The sequence below is a fragment of the Dipodomys ordii genome, unplaced genomic scaffold (assembly GCF_000151885.1).
Source record: "Dipodomys ordii isolate 6190 unplaced genomic scaffold, Dord_2.0 Scaffold76, whole genome shotgun sequence".
In the NCBI taxonomy this organism is placed as follows: domain Eukaryota; kingdom Metazoa; phylum Chordata; class Mammalia; order Rodentia; family Heteromyidae; genus Dipodomys; species Dipodomys ordii.
Genome location: NW_012267292.1, coordinates 6796996 through 6816882, shown reverse-complemented (window position 1 = coordinate 6816882; position 19887 = coordinate 6796996). Strand labels below are relative to the sequence as shown.

The window sequence follows — 19887 nt, the reverse complement described above, 5'->3', positions numbered from 1 at the left end:
TTGGCCTGGGTGCTGTCCCACAGCTCTTCAGCTCAAGGCTAGCACTCTACCACTTGAGCCACAGCGCCACTTCCAGCTTTTTTTTTTCTGCTTATATGGTGCTGAGGAATCAAACCCAGGGCCTTAAGCATGCAAAGCGAGCGCACTACCACTAAGCGACTGTCCCAGCCCCAGTCCGTGAGACTCTTATCTCCAATTAACCACCAAAAAAACCAGAAGTGGCACTGTGGCTCAAGTGGTAGAGTTGAGTTGAAGAGCCGAGGGACAGTGCCCAGGCCCAGAGTTCAAGCCCCATGACCAACAATAACAACAAAACCAAAAAAAAAAAAAGAAGAAGTTTACTGATTAAAATAAAATGTCCACTTCTTGTACTTATTAAAACAGTGTATGTGGAATCAAATCTGTTAATTTTAAAGTATGAAGGAAGTTGATAGGATAGAGGCAAAAACCAAATAGTCCAGCCTTATTTGCAGATTTAACCAAGTGCTGTCAAAACATAATAGATTTTAAACAAGAAAGATTTTTCTTTTTCTTTTTTTTTGTCAGTCGTGGGGCTTGAACTCTGGGCATCTGAACTCTCTACATTGTGTCCCTGAGCTCTTCAGCTCAAGGCTAACCCTCTACCACTTGAATGATAGCACCACTTCCAGTTTTATGGTGGTTAATTGTAGGTAAGAGTCTCACAGACTTTCCTGCCCGGGCTGGCTTTGAACCTTGATCCTCAGATCTCAGCTTCCTGAGTGGCTAAGATTACAGGCATGAGCCACCAACACCCAGTTCAATAAAGATTTTTCAAAAACAGAAATTTTATATTTCTGTACATGCATTACGCAGTCAGTAGTGCTTAAATCACTAGGTAATTTGCTGAGTTTTTCTCTGTTCTGAATTGCACCAAAGATGCCCATAAAGCAAGGCAAAAGTAGTTTTATCTTTCTTGCTGTTGTTTTTAATGTATATGATTTTTTTTTGTTTCTTTTGTATGTTCTTCCTCCATGGTATAATCCGTTTTCACTATATTTTATTCTGGTGCCCTGCATCTTATATATACATTTTTCTAATTTGGGGAGGGGAAGGGAAATAACAAAATGCTTAAATAAGGATACAGGATGATCCATTGTAACAATAAGATGTACAAGACACTATGTTGAAAATGAACTTTACAACTGAGGTGGGGGGAGGGGAAGGGGAGAAGAGAGGAGTCAAATAGGTGGGGAGGGAAGGAATGGTAGGGGAAAAACAAAGAAGGAGGTAACAATGCTCGACAGGAAATGTACTCATTAACTTACTCATGTAACTGTAACCACTCTGTACAATATATTTACAATAAAAAAATATATACAAAAAAGTGGATATACTTAAGTGATAAAGTGTTGAAAGATGTCATTAATGGAAGTTGAGCAGTGCTGTAGGAAAAGTTAACAAGCATCCATATTACCATACTAAACTCCATTTATCCTAAACATTCATGGTTTTCCCTCAAGGGCAGTCTCCTTACAATCATAGACCTGAAGATACCAAAGGCCTACTGTACATACTCTGATAATAATAACAACAACAACAATAATAATGTAGTACAACCATCCAATTATAAAACTCAGCAAATTCTCAAACTAATCCCCACCATCCGCCAGTCTCTATTTTCAGAGCTAAAAAAATAATAATAATACTTTCTTCTTTTTATTGTTTTGTTTTGTATTGGGGCTTGAACTTAAGGCCAGAATGCTATCCCTTGGCTTTTTTATTCTACCACTTGAACCGCAGCTCCACTTCTTGCTTTTTTCTAGCTAACTGGAGATAAGTGTCTCATGAACCAGTTGGCTTCAAACTGCAATCCTCACACTCAGCCTCCTAAGTAACTAAGATCAGAGGTATAAACCACTGGCACCAGATCCCAAAAGAAATTTCTGAACAAAAAATAGTTGTGTTTTGAAGCCAGGTACAGGTGTCTCACACCTGTAATCCTAGCTACTCAGGAGGCTGAGATCTAAGGATCATGGTTCAAAGTCAGCCTGGGCAAAAAGGTCCATGAGACTCTTATCTCCAATTAACCACCAGAAAACCGGAAGTGGCATTGTGGCTCAAGTGGTAGAGCACTAGCCTTGAGCTGAAGAGCTGAGGGACAGCACAGAGGCCCAGAGTTCAAGAACTATGACCGACCAAAAAAAAAAAAAATCATGTGTTTTGAAAAAGAAAAGATCAAGATCAGGACACAAAGCCATGACTGAGTTGACCACCAGGAAGACTGGCAAGTATGAGTTACTAGAACACATGTGTAAACTACATAAAATTATATATACTATATATACAGGAGAAACACATATACAAGCATCAATGCACCCGCTTTAAAATGACCATAAGCATACTATAAAGTTGTGTTGGTGTACACATGGGTACACACACACAATCTCTGACCCTCTCCTCCTTCTCTCAGCTCTAGATTTATTATATTACAACTTGATACTTTGGTTGCCTACTATTAGCAACCAAAGAGATCAGAAAAGACCAAGAGTTCATTCAGATCCAAATTCTCCTTCAAGGAATCCATCCTACTTAGAAGTCTCTCTAATGCCTTTCCTTCATCAAAAAGAGAGGGACTGGGAAGTTGGCTCAGTGGTAGAGTGCTTGCCTCGCATGCATGAGGCCCTGGATTTGATTCCTCAGCACCACATAAGCAGAAAAAAGCCAGAAGTGGCGCTGTGATTCAAGTGGTAGAGCGCTAGCCTTGAGCTGAAGAGCTGAGGGACAGCGCCCAGGCCCAGAGTTCAGACCCCAAGACTGGACAACCCCAAGAGAAAAGAATGGAAGGAAGAGAAGAGAAGAGAAGAGCTCTTTCCTTCTCAGCTCTTTCCCAGCTCTCTTAGCTCTCTTTCCCAGCTCTCTCCCACCTCTCTTTCCCACCTCTCTCTTCTCTTTTCTAGCTCTTTCTCAGCTCTTTCCCACCCCTTTCCCACCTCTTTCCCAGGTCTTTCCCAGGCCTTTCCCAGGCCTTTCCCAGCCGCAGGGAGGGCCAACGTGGCCTGGTGCCAGCCAGAACGATGAATAACCCTACCCCTTACCTGAATACTATGTGTGTGGTGCTGTTCTTACTCAGCTACCTTTCTAAAAACCTAACATTAATGGTGCCGTGACTCGGATAAAGGGCTTAAAGTCAGGATACGTGGGATTCCTCTCCGTTTTTTTCCTCTTTTTTCTTTTTTTGTTTGCTTTTCCCTTTTTGCTCTGAGGAATACCCACAGTTCTGATGGCCTTTTGCAAACCGGTATGTCTGCTGCGGACACAGCACATGCATACCATTGCTGGCCTTCACATCCACATCCACACCACTTCTCTACTCTGGTGAGTGAAACTACTCTCTCTGGTTCTCTGTTGGTCAGTCTCTGTCCAGACGTGGTGCCACACCCAAGAGCTCCTACAGCCTTTTAGCCGGTCACCTCCGAAGCTGAGGACGCTTGGTTTTGGGGGCTTGGCCATTTCTCTCTAGAAGGCTCTGGGGGAAGTCGGAACGCCGCTTCTGCCTGGTCAGCTCTCCTTCACTCACCAGACTGACTCTCCTACACATTTAATGGGGTGCTGCGAGTCACACCTGAGCCGTGAAACCCCTTTGAAATGCCTCCTGCGCTCCCTGGAAAGCCAGAGCGCCTCATTTTATGCCATTCTCAGATGTAGACAGTTTTTGCTACTGCAATGGTAAATGGTCAGAAGTCTGTTTACTTTCGGGCTCTCTTTGCTCTCTCTCTGCCATTCATGTCCAACTTTCCCTATCTCTCCTATTCTCTTTTCTACAACATTTTGGCTTGTGCCCTGAAGAGTGCGATGCAGGCTGGGTCCTGGGGACCCCCCTCTAGGTTTCCTCTCAAAGGCTAGCCAATGTAGGCTTGATCTATTTGTTCAGGGTCTCTTTGCATTCTTTCAGAAATTCGCCATCTTGAGTTCGCCATCCTGGCCACATGGTGAGTTAAGGGTTTGGCCCCATCTGACCCTTAACCTTCCACCAAGCTTACCACTCCATCCATCTATTCTAAGGTACCTTGCTAACAAGTTGCTCTTTTCACAGGCCCTGGTAACTGAGGCCCAACCATTTGATGTGCTTTGTTAGCAAAGATGTCTACATATTGTTGTCAAAATTTTAGGTTTTGAGTTTTGCCTTTTTTGTTTTGTGTTGTGTATTTTACTACTGATTATGTGGTTCTAAAATACTGGGCCTATCTGCGCTAAAATTTTCATCATATCTAACAAGTTTTGTCATTGCAGAATATTTGTTGGTCAATTCTTGGTAAGGACCAGATAAGTTCTATTTTATTTGATCTCCTAGTTGCTTTAATTGGAAATAATAAAGGGCTTTTGTGGCAAAGATTGCAGTTCAAAGCCAGCCCAGGCTAAAAAATCCCTAAGACTCCATCTCCCAACTAACCTGCAAAGAGCCAGGCTGGAAGCATGGCTCAAGACTCTTATCTCTAACCAGCCAAACAATGGAAGTGGTACTGTAACTCAAAGTGGTAGAACACTAGCCTTGAGCAGAAGTGCTCAGGGACAGTGCTCAGGCCTTGAGTTCAAACCCCCTTGAATACCAACTGGGATAAGCCATCCCAGCAATGAGCACCTAGACTCAGCCAGTCTGAAGAACAAGGGAACATGGAGAAGAGTAAGAGGAGATGATGTCACATCAGCTACTTTGTGCCTGCCCTTTCAAAATTAACCAGAGCCGGGAGGTCAGTAGAAGAAGCCTGCCCATCCAATGTCTATACCTGTCTACCTATTAACTGAACAGGAATTTACATTCTTGCCTTTGTTACCTGAATTCTCCTCTACCTTGTCACCAGATAGGGACATTTCTACCAACATTTTTCAGCCCCAAGTCCTTCCTCTTGCCATTTATTTGTTCTCTAGTATTTTTTTCCAGCCCCTCAATGCCTCATGAGACTTCTCCAGACTTCATCTAAGGACTCACACCACCAAGGGACAGCTGCTGCTTGCTGCCTTCTCTGAGAGGGGACCAAATTCCAGCCTTTCACCCCTAATGTCAACACCTCTTGTCAGCAGGAAGTAGCCAGAGAGAATTTGCGCCCTATTTCATGATTATTAAAAGGCTGGAATGTAAGGTCCGCTCCTGGATGACCAGCAGACTCCACCCTCCTCGCAGCAAAGTCTCCACCCAGTACGTGCATTACCTAGGCAACTGGGACACCTGGAAGAGGTCACATCTGCATCCGCTGAGGTCACATCTGAATTTGATGTGGCCACACCTTTCTCCGCCCATTCTCTAGATAAGGCCTAGCCCAGGCCCAGACGCTCTTTCTCAGCACTTTCCTTCTCAGCTCTTTCCCAGCTCTTTCCCACCTCTCTTTCCCAGCTCTTTCCCAGCTCTCTCTTCTCTTTTTTAGCTCTTTTCTAGCTCTTTCCCACCTCTTTCCCAGGCCTTTCCCAGCCGCGTGGAGGGCCAACGTGACCTGGTGCCAGACAGAACCATGAATAAACCTACCCCTTACCTGAAAAAAAAAAAAGAGAAGAAAAGAAAAGAAAAAGTGAAGCTAAGGCAGTCAGGGGCTGGTGGCTCATGTCTGTAATCCTAGCTACTCAGGAGGCTGAGATCTGAAGACTGCAGTTCAAAGCCAGCTGGGAGGGTTCAGTGGTAGAGTGCTTGCCTCACATGCATGAGGCCCTGGGTTCAATTCCTCAGTACTACATAAGCAGAAAAAGCTGGAAGTGGTACTGTGGTTCAAATGGTAGAGCGCTGCCTTGAGCTGAACAGCTGAGGGACAGTGCCCAGGCCCAGAGTTCAGACTCCAGGACTAACCAAAAAAAAAAGTCAGCTGGGGCAGTAAAGTCCATGTGAGACTCTTATCTCCAATTAACCACTCAAAAACCACAAGTGGCATTGTGGCTCAAGCAGTAGAGCTCTAGCCCTGAGCATTAAGAGGCCCTGAGCTCAAGCCCCACAACTGACAAAATAAATAAATAAAGGACAAAGGACCATCAAGTAGATAATTGAAGACCTCTCTCCAGAATAATTTATGTAAGCAAAAACTGACTTATTTCAACATACATGATGTACATGAACTGATACATTTTCTACTAAAAAAAACTTGATAGATAAGCATTTTAGGTATGACAATATCCCTTGTTTTTATGTAGTTGAAGTGTCCATGTTTTTTAATGTGTTTGATACATGTTTTGAAGAATGGAAAGTCAAATACACTGTATAATCTAAATATAAGCAAAAAAATTACATTTCAATTTTCCATAAAAGATTATCAGTTTCTGAATTAAATTCTGAGTAAAGCATTTTTGCAAATCATTCTTTAAAATTCCACATAATTGGGGCTGGGAAGGTGGCTCAGTGGTAGAGTGCTTGCCTTGCATGCATGAGGCCCTGGGTTTGACTCCTCAACACCACATAAGCAGAAAAGGCCAGAAGTGGCACTGTGGCTCAAGTGGTAGAGTGCTAGCCTTGAGCTGACAAGCTGAGTGACAGTGCCCAGGCCCCATGACCGACCAAAAGAAAAAAAAATCCACATAATCCAATATTTTAACATTTTGTGAATTAATAACGTAGGAAATAACATTATAGACCATCTTAGCTTCTAAAACAAATTTCAGTCTAAAAATACAGCATTTTAGAAACCACACTGAAGTACACTGAATGTGTATATTGATATATAATGACATATAAACAGATCTGCCACAAATAATTTAAAAAATTCAAAATATTTCCAACAAATTACAAATAAATATTTAATTACATGAATTTTTTTCTATACAAATAAACACTAATATTCAAAGAGTCTACTATTTCCTGGCAACAGCTCAAGTTTACTTAAGAGACACATAGCTCAAGACTTGTACATGCCTGTAATCACAACACTGAGGAGTTTGACACCAGCCTAGGCTATATGGCAGCTGTCAGCCTGGGCTGCATATGAGACCTAGAATAAAAAATAAAAATAAGTAAATAAATAAAAGGAAAGCCAGGTGCTGGTGCTTCACACCTGTAATCCTAGCTACTCAGGAGGCTAAGATTTGAGGATCATGGTTCAAAGCCAGCCCAGACAAGAAAGTCCATGAAACTATTATCTCCAATTAACCACCAGAAAACTGCAAGTAGTGCTGCGGCTCAAGTGGTACAGCGTTAGCCTTAAGCTGAAGAGCTGAGGGGCAGCACTCAGGCCCAGAGTTCAAGACCCACAACCAACCAAAAAAAAAAAAAACCAAAGGAAGACCCTCTGTACAGTATCTTTACATATATATATATATATATGGAAGAAAAGAAACATGAGGAGGGAGAGGAGAATAGGAGTGAGGGAAAAGGAAGAGAAGGACAGAGAGAGGAGAAGGACAAAGGCAGAGAGGAAAGGGAGGTAGGGAAGAGACACTAATTCTCTACTCCTGAACTATCTCGAGAGCTGATTTCCCACTTTAACAAAGTAAATAAAATTCAAAATGATGGCGTACCTTTCAGTGGCCTTTCTTTCTACTGCAGCTCCATCTCTATATCTTCCAGGGATATCAGTAATCTCTAAAGTTTAAAAGTCAATTTCAAGCTTCCTTTTAGGAAATGGGGGTTTCTTTCATTGAAAGAAAGTCAGTTCCATTTAAATAACTCCTTGAAAGGGCCCCTAACAGGGACCAACAATTAGCTTGCAGACCATACCTCACCTCAGCTACATACCTCACAACTCCAAGCTTTTCATGCCTATGATATGGCAGTGCCAATTCATCCAACTGCCAAGTACATGGTGTAATCATCAGCCCCCTGCATCCCTAGCATCTGCTTCTGAGGATGCTTGGTTTGCCAGAGTACTGCTAACCCCTCAATTATAAAGCAAAGTAGTGTCAAAAGCTCACAGGCCTGGAAAAAATACACACTGATAGTAACAGTTGGAATGGCACCGCTACCCTTACCACAACGTCTCTATATCTAATGACTATTTGGTACACTACAGTAAGTCTCTAATTTGCACTACAGAGGCATGTTTCTTAGACAGTTAGAAATTCAAATTGATGTGATGCCTTCAAAACTCTGAAATAACTGACAAAATTTGGCCACAACTCAAAAGCTGGGGGGGGGGGAGAGAACCTCCTTGCCAATCTGACACTATCCACAAAACCCTTTAGCAGCCAAACTAATTAGATTCCTTTCTATTACATTTGCTAATTGAGTGAATAGGAAAGACTGCATGAATCAAAGAAAGGAATACTAATTTAGAGAAGACAGAGACCCAGACTTAGTTACAGCTCAGCCAAGAAGTCAAGTGCGATTTGGTGCAAATCACTAAATCTCTCTAGCTGCAGCTTCCCAAAAAATAGTGTAAGTATAAAAGTATAAATAGTATAAGTTACATAGGTTATCTTTATCATCAAAATAGAAAGAAGCTTAGAAATATTTTTCATATGTAGTAACCTTAAATCCTAGGAAGACTGGTCGTGTGAAAAGGGGCTAATGGGAACTGAAGAGCCTGCAATGAGACAGTACAAATGGACAAATTCACAGGACTTGCAAAATTCAGGTCTTCAGTACCTTTGTAGCTCTCAACAATCCCCAGCCTGACTGATGGGATTTGTCCAGAAAAAAATCTACTGATGCCATTCATCTTATTTTGAACTACTACTAATTAAAATGATTCTACTTCTCTATTATCTCAACTTTGACTATAGGAGACCAGTTCCCATGGAAGAGTCAATTCCTTTGGACTTTTAATTCATCCATATGCTAGCATGCATCACCAACAAATGTGTAATAGAAAGAATAAAGTACAGTAAAGAATACAGTAGATAAAATCTGCTTTGCTGGAGGAATAAACAAAAAGAGCCAAGAATAATCTGAAGATGCCATACTTTGTTTTTACATCTTCATTAGGAGACAACTTTTCTAAGTTACTTATATTAGAGAAAAATTACTGTCTCTTCTAGACAAAAATCACCTATGTTCAGCACTGTTTCAAAGTAAGCAAACTGGAAACAGAAACTTGCAAAGAAATGGCATGAACAAAACCTTGTTAAACTTAATCACTCTTACATTATTTAAACTTTCAAAGTGGAGATGCACACCTTCAAAATTACACTGCATTTGAAAATTGACAAAAATGGTTTGTGCCTACATCTTGAAATATTTGGTCAGTAATGATAAAGTCCTCTCAGCAAGAAGCTTTTAAAGTTCTCATTTAATAAGAGCTAAGTAGATGGCAGATTCGGTCACAAAAGATTTACTTAACCAAACATCTCACAATGTGCCAACCCAAGAACAACAAAATGGTTTTCAAACTTTTAAGGAGAAAACATAAGAAAAGAGGATCTAATTAAGCCTAAAAATTAGCCAGAAAACAAACACAGAAATTATGCATATGTACGAGACTTTTGGTATGGATCAGAGCATCTCCAAGGAAAATCCTAAACAATGAAAATGAACCACAAGTTTGTACAAAGAAAAACAAGTCTCTTCTACAAAGTAAAAATGGAATGGAGAGGAAAAAAAAAAGAATAGATCCTTAAAGCAAGGCTGTTGTCATACCACCTTAGCTCCTACTTTTTTAACTTTGATCACTGTTCTTTCATCTAAAGTAACATCTACAGGGTTGAGAATGTAGCTTAGCAGTAGAGTGTTTGTCTAGCATGCATAAAGCCCTGGGTTCAATTCCTCAGAGCCACATAAATAGAAAAAACTGGAAGTGGCACTGTGGTTCAGGTGGTAGAGTGCTAGCCTTGAGCAAAAAGAAGCTCAGGGACAGTGCTCAGCCCTAGGACTGATTTAAAAAAGAACAAACAAACAAATAAAATAAGATCTACAATTCTCTTCCCAAGCACTTTGGACATAGATTTGGTAACTCAGCCATGACAAAAGTGTACTTCTATGCATGGTGTTGGGGAAAAATAAGCATGGAGAAATATAGTACAGATACAACCATCACCACCATGGTAATAATAGTGACAGCAGCAGATATAGTTCTTTTTTTGCTGGTCTTGGGGCTTTATCTCAGACCTGGTGCTGTCCTTGAGCTTCTTTTGCTCAAGGCTATTGTTCTATCCCTTGAGCCACAGATCTATTTCTGGCTTTTGGGGGGTAGTTTATTGGAGATAAAAGAGTCTCACAGTCTTTCCTGCCCAGGTTAGCTTGGAACCATGATTCTTAGATCTCATACTCCTGAGTAGCTAGGATTTCAGGTGTGACCACCAGTGCTCAGCAGAAATAGTACTTTCTATGTGCCAGGCTCTATAGAACTAAGCCAGAGCAAAGGAGAGGAATAAGTGGAGAAAGATCAAGTAATTTGCTTAAAGACAAACAGCTAGCATATGGCAGAGCTGGGATCTGGGCCCAAGTATCTGATTTGAAAGCTTGTGTTCTTGGGCTGGGAATGTGGCTTAGTGGTGAAGTGCTTGCCTAGCATGCATGATGCCCTGGTTTCAATTCCTCAGTACCATATACACAGAAAAATATGGAAGTAGTGCTGTGGCTCAAGTGTTAGAGTGCTAGTTTTGAGCAAAAGAAGCTCAGGGACAGTGCCCAGGCCCTGAGTTCAAGCCTCAGGACTGGCAAAAGAAGAGAGGAAACCCAAATTATCAAGATCAGGGATGCCACAGGAAAAAAAAAAAATCACAAGTACCCAAGATATCCAAACAATTATAAAGGACTATTTTCAAAAGTTATACTCTCTAGGGCTGGGAAGGTGGCTCAATGGTAGAGCACTTGCCTTGCATGCCTGAGGCCCTGGGTTCGATTCCTCAGCACCACATAAGCAAAAAGAAAAAAACCGGAAGTGGCACTGTGGCTCAAGTGGTAGGGCACAAGCCTTGAGCTGAAGAGCTGAGGGACAGTGCTCAGGGCCAGAGTTCAGGCCCCACAACTGGACCAAAACAAAAAACAAAAAAACCCAAAAGATATACTCTCTAAAGAAAGAAAACCTAGAAGAAATGGATGCATTTTTAGAGAAATACAAGTTGCCCAAACTGAGCAAAGAAGAAGTAAAACAATTAAATAAGCCAATATCTTACAACGAGATACAAGAAGCAATCACAAGTCTTCCAACAAGGAAAAGCCCAGGACCAGATGGATTCACAACAGAATTCTATAAGACCTTTAAAGAAGAACTAATACCCGTACTCCTCAAGCTCTTCAGAGAAGCAGAGGAGGGAGCTATCCCAAACTCATTCTACGATGCCAATGTCACACTCATACCCAAACTAGGCAAAGACCTAGCCAAAAAAGAGAACTACAGACCAATCTCCTTCATGAACACAGATGCAAAGATCCTTAAAAAAAATGTAGCTAACAGAATCCAGAAACACATTTAAAAAAAAATTATATACTACGACCAGGTAGGCTTCATCCCAGAGATGCAGGGATGGTTTAACATACGTAAATCAATAAATGTAATCCAACACATCAACAGAGCCAAGGTCAAGAATCACATGATTATCTCCACAGATGCAGAAAAACAACATTCATTCATGTTAAAAGCTCTGGAGAAAATAGGAATAGAAGGAACATTCCTTAAAACAATAAAAACCATATACGACAGACCAATAGCCAATATTATACTTAATGAGGAAAAACTACAACCAATTCTCCTAAAATCAGGAACAAGGCAAGGATGCCCACTGTCTCCACTTCTCTTCAATATAGTCCTGGAACCCTTAGCCAGGGCAATAAGGCAAGAAAAAGACATTAAAGGGATCCACATAGGGAAAGAAGAGGTTAAACTATACCTTCATGATCCCAAAAACTCCATCCCCAAACTCTTAGAAATTATAAATCACTTCGGCTAAGCAGCAGGATACAAAATCAACCCACAAAAATCAGTCACCTTCCTGTACACTGACAATGTACAAGCAGAAAGGGAAATAAACTCCATTCACAAAAATCCTAAATAAAATATTTAGGAATTAACCTAACCAAAGATGTAAAAAAACTATTTAATGAACACTATAGAAACTTAAAAGAAAGAAATTACAGAAGACACTAGGAAATGGAAAGACCTTCCATGTTGAATAGGTAGACTTAATATAGTGAAAATAGCAATACTGCCAAAATTAATATACAAATTCAATGCAATTCCTATTAAAATCCCAATGATGTACATTTCTGAAATACAGAAAACAGTCCAAAAATTCATATGGAACAACAAAAGACCTAGAATAGCCAAAACAATTCTGGGCAAAAAAGACAACATGGGAGGGATCTAGATGCCAGCCTTCAAACTCTACTACAGAACCATAATAACAAAGACAGCATGGATGGGCTTGGAAGGTGGCTCAGTGGTAGAGTGCTTGCCTTGCATGCTCAAGGCCCTGGGTTCGATTCCTCAGCACCACATAAGCAAAAAGAAAAAGCCGGAAGTGGCGCTGTGGCTCAAGTGGTAGAGCGCTAGCCTTGAGCTGAAGAGCTAAGGGACAGCGCCCAGGCCCAGAGTTCAGGTCCCACGACTGGTTAAAAAAAAAAAAAAAAAAAACAAAGACAGCATGGAACTGGCACAAAAACAGACCTGAAGACCAATGGAATAGAAGAGAAGATCCAGAAATAAAACTACATGCCTACAGTCAGCTGATATTTGACAAAGGAGCCAAAGACATACAGTGGAAGAAACACAGCCTCTTCAACTACTGGTGCTGGGAAAACTGGGCAGCCACATGCAGAAAACTAAAAGTGGACCCCAGCCTATCACCCTGTACCAACATCAACTCAAAATGGATTAACATTAAACCTGAATCTCTGAAACTACTGCAGGACATAGTAGGAGAGACGCTTGAACTTATAGGCAGGAACTTCCTGAACAGAGTCCCAGGGTCACAACAAATTAGAGAGAGACTTGACAAATGGGACTACCTTAAAATAAAAAGTTTCTACACAGCTAAAGCTATAGCAACCAAGCTAGAAAGACAACCAACTAACTGGAAAAAAATATTTACCAGCAATATATCAGACAAGGGGTTAATATCCAGTATATACAGGGAACTCAAGAAACTAATCCCTCCCAAACCTAACAAACCAATTACTAAATGGGCAAAGGAACTAAAGAGAGACTTCTCAAAAGAAGAGATAAAAATGGCTAAGAAACACATGAGGAAATGTTCACCATACCTAGTTGTGAAGGAAATGCAAATAAAGACAACCCTGAGATACCACCTTACCCCAGTCAGAATGGCCCACATCCTCAAGTCAGTCAACAACAAATGCTGGAGGGCATGCAGAGAAAGAGGAACCCTATTACACTGCTGGTGGGAATGTACACTTATACGACCACTTTGGAAAGTAGTCTGGAGGGTCCTCAGAAAGCTAAATATTGACCTCCCTTATGACCCAGCCATACCACTTCTAGGCATCTATCCTAAGCAACAAGAACCAGGATACAAGGACATATGTACCTCCATGTTTATTGCAGCACTGTTCACAATAGCCAGGATATGGAAACAACCCAGATGTCCCACCACAGATGAATGGATCCAAAAATTGTGGTATGTATACACAATAGAATATTATGCAGCCATTAGAAAGGGCAAAATAATGGCATTTGAAGGGAAATGGATGGAGCTAGAAGAAATCATGTTGAGCGAGGTAAGCCAAGAGCAAAGAGACAAATGGCACACGGTCTCTCTGATAAGTGGATGTTAAATCCAAAATGTAAGGTGATATGACAAAATTAACAAGACTTAAGAAACAAAGGACTTCCACTCATCTGGTTGAATCACTACTAAAATAACCCCATGCTGCTGATCACATGTATGGTATATATGTGCACACCGGAGGGAAACTAGGAGAACGACACAGAACGAGAGGGAAAAACATACAACAGCGGGACCCATCAGCTGCACTGGACATTGATCAAAATTAAGTAAGCAACTCAATGGCAGCGATGGGAGGGAGGGAATGAGTGGGAAAGACGCTGTGCAAAACAAAAGGAATATACATATCACCCAATAACTGCACTGCAAAGCTCACAGAACTCATAAATGTTAAAGACCATGATAGACAATTTGCTCCATGAAAGTTAGAATGTGTTTGTGACTTTAACTAAGCATCACTATTCCACAATACTGTGAAATTTGGGGAATTATGTAACCACTTAATCACAATAAAAATTTTGAAAAAAAATTTATGTTCTTAAACCCCTATGTTTATAATTTACCAATTCCTGACTTCTAGTATATATGAAGGCCTGATAATTATCATCAGTTACATTCTTAGGAAAAAAAAACACTAAAAGTTCAGATGATGAGCTGTTGGTCAAATCTAAGAATCCAATAGAAAGGATATAATAAAGGAATGTTAATAAAGTCAAAATTTTTATGGCCAGAAATAACAAATTAGATGAATTATAAATGCCCTATCAGAATAGCTAAGCATTTAAAGGCAAAAATAAAATGTTTAAATATAGTCATGTAAAGCAAAATAGAAGTGTCAAATGTACTGCTTTAAGGTCTTGGAGAACCAGCTGATTATTCTTTGAGCTAGATATATCAATTTGGGAACTTTTTGTTCCCTGCAAATCTTCTCCTGAAAGCACAGAAACTTCAGAGGTCAACTATGCTATCTTTCTGTAATCTTTGAGAGGAAAAAAAAAAACTACTTGTTTTCCTTGGCTTCAACCTCATCCCATTCACTTTAAATAGTAACATGGGAGGGCAATGAGGGGAAATAGATGCCTGTCACTAAATGTATGTGTCAACTCATGGATACTCCTAACTTTTTAACCTGTAATCCCTTCAGAACATTCTTGCAATGGCAAGAAGTTTCAAGATTTGCACAGAGATCACAGACTTTTTTTTTTTTTTGGTCAGTCATTGAGCTTGAACTCTGGGCCTGGGCACTGTCCCTCAGCTCTTCAGCTCAAGGCTAGCACTCTACCACTTGAGCCACAGCACCACTTCTGGTTTTCTGGCGGTTTATTGGAAGTAAGAATCTCATGGACTTTCCTGCCCGGGCTGGCTTTGAACGGAGATATCTCTGCCTCCTGAGTAGCTAGGATTACAGAGGTGAGCCACCAGCACCCAGCTAGACATTTTTTTTTCTATCTCATTTCCAGCCTTGTCTTTGCTTTATAGCAATAGAATGAAATTCATTTTTGCTTTCAATCAAGACTTTTTAAGACTAAATGTAGCCATAAAACAGTAACACTGACATTTTAGTATATCAGAATTTAACTCATCCAGATTAGTAGTAATTTTAAAGTCAAACTCCCAGAAATTCATAGTTGTTCAAATGACACTGTTACTATCCAAACATTTCCTAACCTGCTAATATAAATTATTTATCAACCAGAGTTTTCAGAGTAGAGGCATGGCTCAAATGGTAGAGTACCTGCTTACCAAAAACAAGGCCCTGAGTTCAAACCCTAATACCACCAAAAAAGAAAAGATTTTTTATTATGAACGGATACTTACCCTTAGGCCCATTGCTTTTTAGCACCTTCAACCTTAATCTTTATTCATGGACATTTCATTCTTCTACCCACTTCTTATTACCACTACTAACACAATCAATGTGAAGGCCACGGAAGGTAGGAAAACATGATTCTGTCTTCTAGGTTTCCTGCGTTAGTGTGACCCACATACAGAATATTTCCCACTGGATGTTGCTTCTCAGCACAAGAAGGGAAAGCAAGTCTGCACTATTGGCTAATCTGATCACAAGGAAGAAGGAAAAACTATTAATTGAGTCTATGTTCCAGAACTCTAAGTTCCTTGTCTTCAAGGAACTTGAAGAACTTCAAGAAATTTCTCCTAGATAGTGAGCAAAGAGTATACAATATTTTTATAGTTCTCATCAGAAACAACATGACTAGAGAATTATTTAGCTTTCTTCCTTGAAAACTGTCCTGCCATATTATTACAGCCAAATGACTACTTTATTTTATTTCTTTTTTGCCAGTCCTGAGGCTTGAACTCAGGGCCTGGGTACTGTCCCTTTTAATCAAGGCTAGCACTCTACCACTTGAACCACAGTGCCACTTCCAGCTTTTTCTATTTATGTGGTACTAAAGAACCGAACCCAGGGACTCATACATGCTAAGCAAGCACTCTATCACTAAGCTACATTCCCAGCACCAAACGACTGTTTTAATAGAACTTTCCTTGTAATATTAGCTCTTGCCACCTGGGACACATCCAACACCTTGTCATATCCAACAACTTGTCTAACTACAGCAGTAAGGAAGCTAGGGACCTATGGTAGGCACTCAAGCTTCAACTGCCAACCTAACTCAAAAACCTTCATCAAATGGAATTGAAGAAATTCTCCTTTGACCTCATTCTTAACCTGAGTAAACCCTACATATCCTCTAGTTGTCTACCTAAATGTCTAGAGAACTCTCTAATCTGCCTTGCAACTAAAATATTGTATTTTTTTTTAAAAAGCCAGACATGGGTGGCTCACGGCTGTAATCCTAACTACTCAGGATGTTGAGATCTGAGGATCACGGTTCAAAGCCAGCCCAGGCAAGAAAATCTGTGAGTCTCTTATTTCCAATTAACCACCAGAAAACCGGAAGTGGCACTGGGGCAGAGTGTTCACCTTGAGCTGAATAGCTCAGGGACAGCACCCAGGCCCAGAGTTCAAGCCCCAAGACCAAAACTCGTATGATCTTTTACCTTTTCTTCCTTATTAAATTTGGAATCACACATTTTTGTGTTTTGATAATCTAATGCCCACTACTGGTCCCCAAAGAACTATGACTCTTTTTTTATAATTTTTATTTTTTATTATGAAAATACTGTACAGAGGGGTTACAATTACATGGGCGAGATAATGAGAACTATGACTCTTATGGGCTACAGTCCAGTGCCTGGCACACAGGAAGTACTCAAGAAATATCTTTTGAATTAGTGATTTAATGAAGGTCCTGTCCCCTATTTTGCTAAGGTAGTTTACAGGAATCTTAGCTACAGCAATCATTACAACAAAAGGTAACTTTCAGGAGGAAAAAAAAATTGTCTGTTAAATAGAATGTAATACATAAGAAGTAACAGCTAGGCTGGGAAGGTGGCTCGGTGGTAGAGGGCTTGTCTTGCATGCATGAGGCCCTGGGTTCAATTCCTCAGCACCACATAAGCCGAAAATGGCGCTGTGGCTCAAGTGGTAGAGCACTAGCCTTGAGATGAAGAGCTGAGGGACAGTGCCCAGGCCCAGAGTTCAGGCCCCATGACCAACAAAAAACAAAACAAAACAAACAACAAAAAAGAAGTAACAGCTGAATACAACAGTGCAAAAAAACATATATATTTCTACCTAACACTGACATACAGTATTTGCTATGTGCCAAACACTACTCTAAATTCTCTATATATTAACTAATTTAATCCTCTTAACATCCCTACGAAAAAGGTATGGTTGAGCTGGGAAGGTGGCTCAGTGGTAGAGTCCTTGCCCTACATACATGAGGCCCTGGGTTTGATTCCTCAGCACCACATATGCAAAAAAAGCTGCAAGTGGCACTGTCCTCAAGTGGTAGAGCGCTAGCCTTGAGCTGAAGAGCTGAGGGACAGCACCCAGTCCCAGAGTTCAGGCCCCATGACCAAAAAAAAAAGAAAAAGGTATGGTTGGATTTTTTTTAATCCTAATTTCACAAAAAGGAAACCAAGGTTTGGAGACATTAAAGGAAATAAAATAAAAAATAATCTTGCCCCAAATCGCAGAGATACTAAATAGTGAAGGCAGATTCCAAATCCAGACATTTTATAGAGTCCCAGTACTTGCTGTGTTTCACACAGTTGTAGCAACAAATTGCCACAAACACAGTGCTGGAAACAACAGAAATTTAGCCAGCTGTAGTGACTCCAGCTTGCAATCTCAACCACAGCATAATGGCTGCGTGCAATGATATGCATGTGTCATCCACAGCAACATGTAAAGCACCAGTAGAAGGATCATAGGCCAGGCCTGTTTGGGTATAAAAAGCGAACCTATCTCAAAAATTACCAATGCAAAAAGGAGCTTCAGGCATGACTCAAATGGTAGAGTTTCTGCCTCGCAAGCAGGAATTTCCAGTGCCACTAAAAAATTAAAAATACATACTCATGTGCAGTTCTAGAGAGCAAAAGTCTGAAATCACATTATTAGCAGGGCTATGCTTCTTCCAAAAGCTCTAAAAAAGATTCTTCTTTCTTCTTTTAGCTACTGGTGGCTTCTGGCATTCCTTGATTTGCAGGAGAATAACTTTAAAGTCCACCTCCATTTTCAATGGCCTTTCTGTGACTGTGTCTTCTCCCTTCATGTCCCTTGGAAGGACATTTCATGTTAGACTTAGGAAGGATATCATCTCAAGATTCTTGTCTTACTCCCATCTTTAAACACCCTGTTTCCAAAATGGTGATCTGTCTTGGAGCTTGGTAAGAGCAAAGAAAGATCTTTTTTGCTGGGGTCATGTCCAGTTTCCCACTTCTAACGGCTTCACTAAGCTATAATTTGTATATTATACAACTTGTCCACTTAAGATATATTATTTGATGGCTTTAACAACAGTCACAAATATGTACAACTATCACCAGGGCCACCCTTTTCAAAAGAATTATGTATCCATGAACTATTACTTCTCTATACCTTCCTCCATCTCCTCCTCCACATGAAGCAGCTAATATGCCTTCCATCTCTGCAAATTTCCTTATTACAGAAATGGAACTCCAGAACATATTTTCTTGCATTTAGCCTGTTTTCTAAGAGTTCATCTATGGTGCAGCAAATATCAGCACTTCATTTTTTTCATTATAAATAATATTCTAATGTATGCATACATTTTGTTTATCCATTAAATACAATTGAGTTGTTTCCACCTTTTGGCTATTATGAATAATACTGGTATACAGAACTTGCTGTGTGGATACATGTTTCACTTCTCTTGGGTATATATCTAGGAGTTCAATTGCTACACATATCTCTATACTTAATTACTTGAGAAACTCCAGAGCTCTTCAAAAGTGACTGTATCATTCTACACCATACCAGCAGTGTATTATGGGTTCTAGTTTCTCCCCAAGTCCATATAAAATCATATAGTCGTCATCATAATGTGTGTATCTCATGGCTATGACTATACTTTCTCATAAAGTAGCCTCTCTTCGACCTACCTAAAATTTATACAGAAGAAGAATTTTGTTGGAGAACAAAGGTAAAAGAGGAAGGTAAGTTGAGAGTATATGAGGTTCTACAGGCAGAGGATCAGAAAGTTCTAGAGATCTGAGGAAAATCAGAAAAGATTTGTAAAACAGCTATTTCAGCTATTCCAGAAGTAAGCTGAAAGTGCTACTGACATGGAGAGAAGAATAAAAGCATTAACAACAATTTAAAAGGCCATAAGCTCCTCTTAAAGTCCAAGTAGACATGATTCAATTTCACTTTTTAGTTAAAGTCTATTTTTACTTATATTTCATTATCTCTAAGTAGTTGTACAAAAGAGTTATTGTTCATACATCAGTTTTTAAGTACAATGCATCTTGATCAAGATTACACTTTTCGGGCTGGGAAGGTGGCTCAGTGGTAAAACGCTTGCCTTGCATGCATGAGGCCCTGGATTCGATTCCTCAGCACCACATAAGCAGGAAAAAAAAGAAAGCCGGAAGTGGTGCTGCGGCTCAAGTGGTAGAGCGCTAGCCTTGAGCTGAAGAGCTGAGGGATAGCACCCAGGCCCAGAGTACAGGCCCCACAACCAGACCCCCCCCCAAAAAAAAGAGACTAACACTGTTACTCTTACATATATGTGTGTATGTATGTACCAGTTTACAGTGACATAAAATAGACGTGCATCCAAAAGCAGCACTGAGAATAAAGTCTAAGTTTCCACAAACTATACTGTCATAAAAGTTTCAAAATACCCTCACACATTTCAAGATTATATTCACATTATCACACAACATTTCTGCCATTTACAGATGGCATCCAAGCTATGGCAGGAAAGAAGATACAGGATC

General features: G+C 40.3%; 1 protein-coding gene across 1 annotated transcript in view; it reads right to left on the bottom strand.

Annotated features, from left to right (window-relative positions):
- The window catches only part of Hibadh (3-hydroxyisobutyrate dehydrogenase), a 129931-nt gene that overhangs the window by 95476 nt on the left and 14568 nt on the right, over nucleotides 1-19887 (bottom strand). The window contains exon 4 of the mRNA XM_013024388.1: nucleotides 7450-7513. Within this exon, the coding sequence (XP_012879842.1) occupies nucleotides 7450-7513 (64 nt within the window). The remainder of the gene's footprint in view (nucleotides 1-7449; nucleotides 7514-19887) is intronic.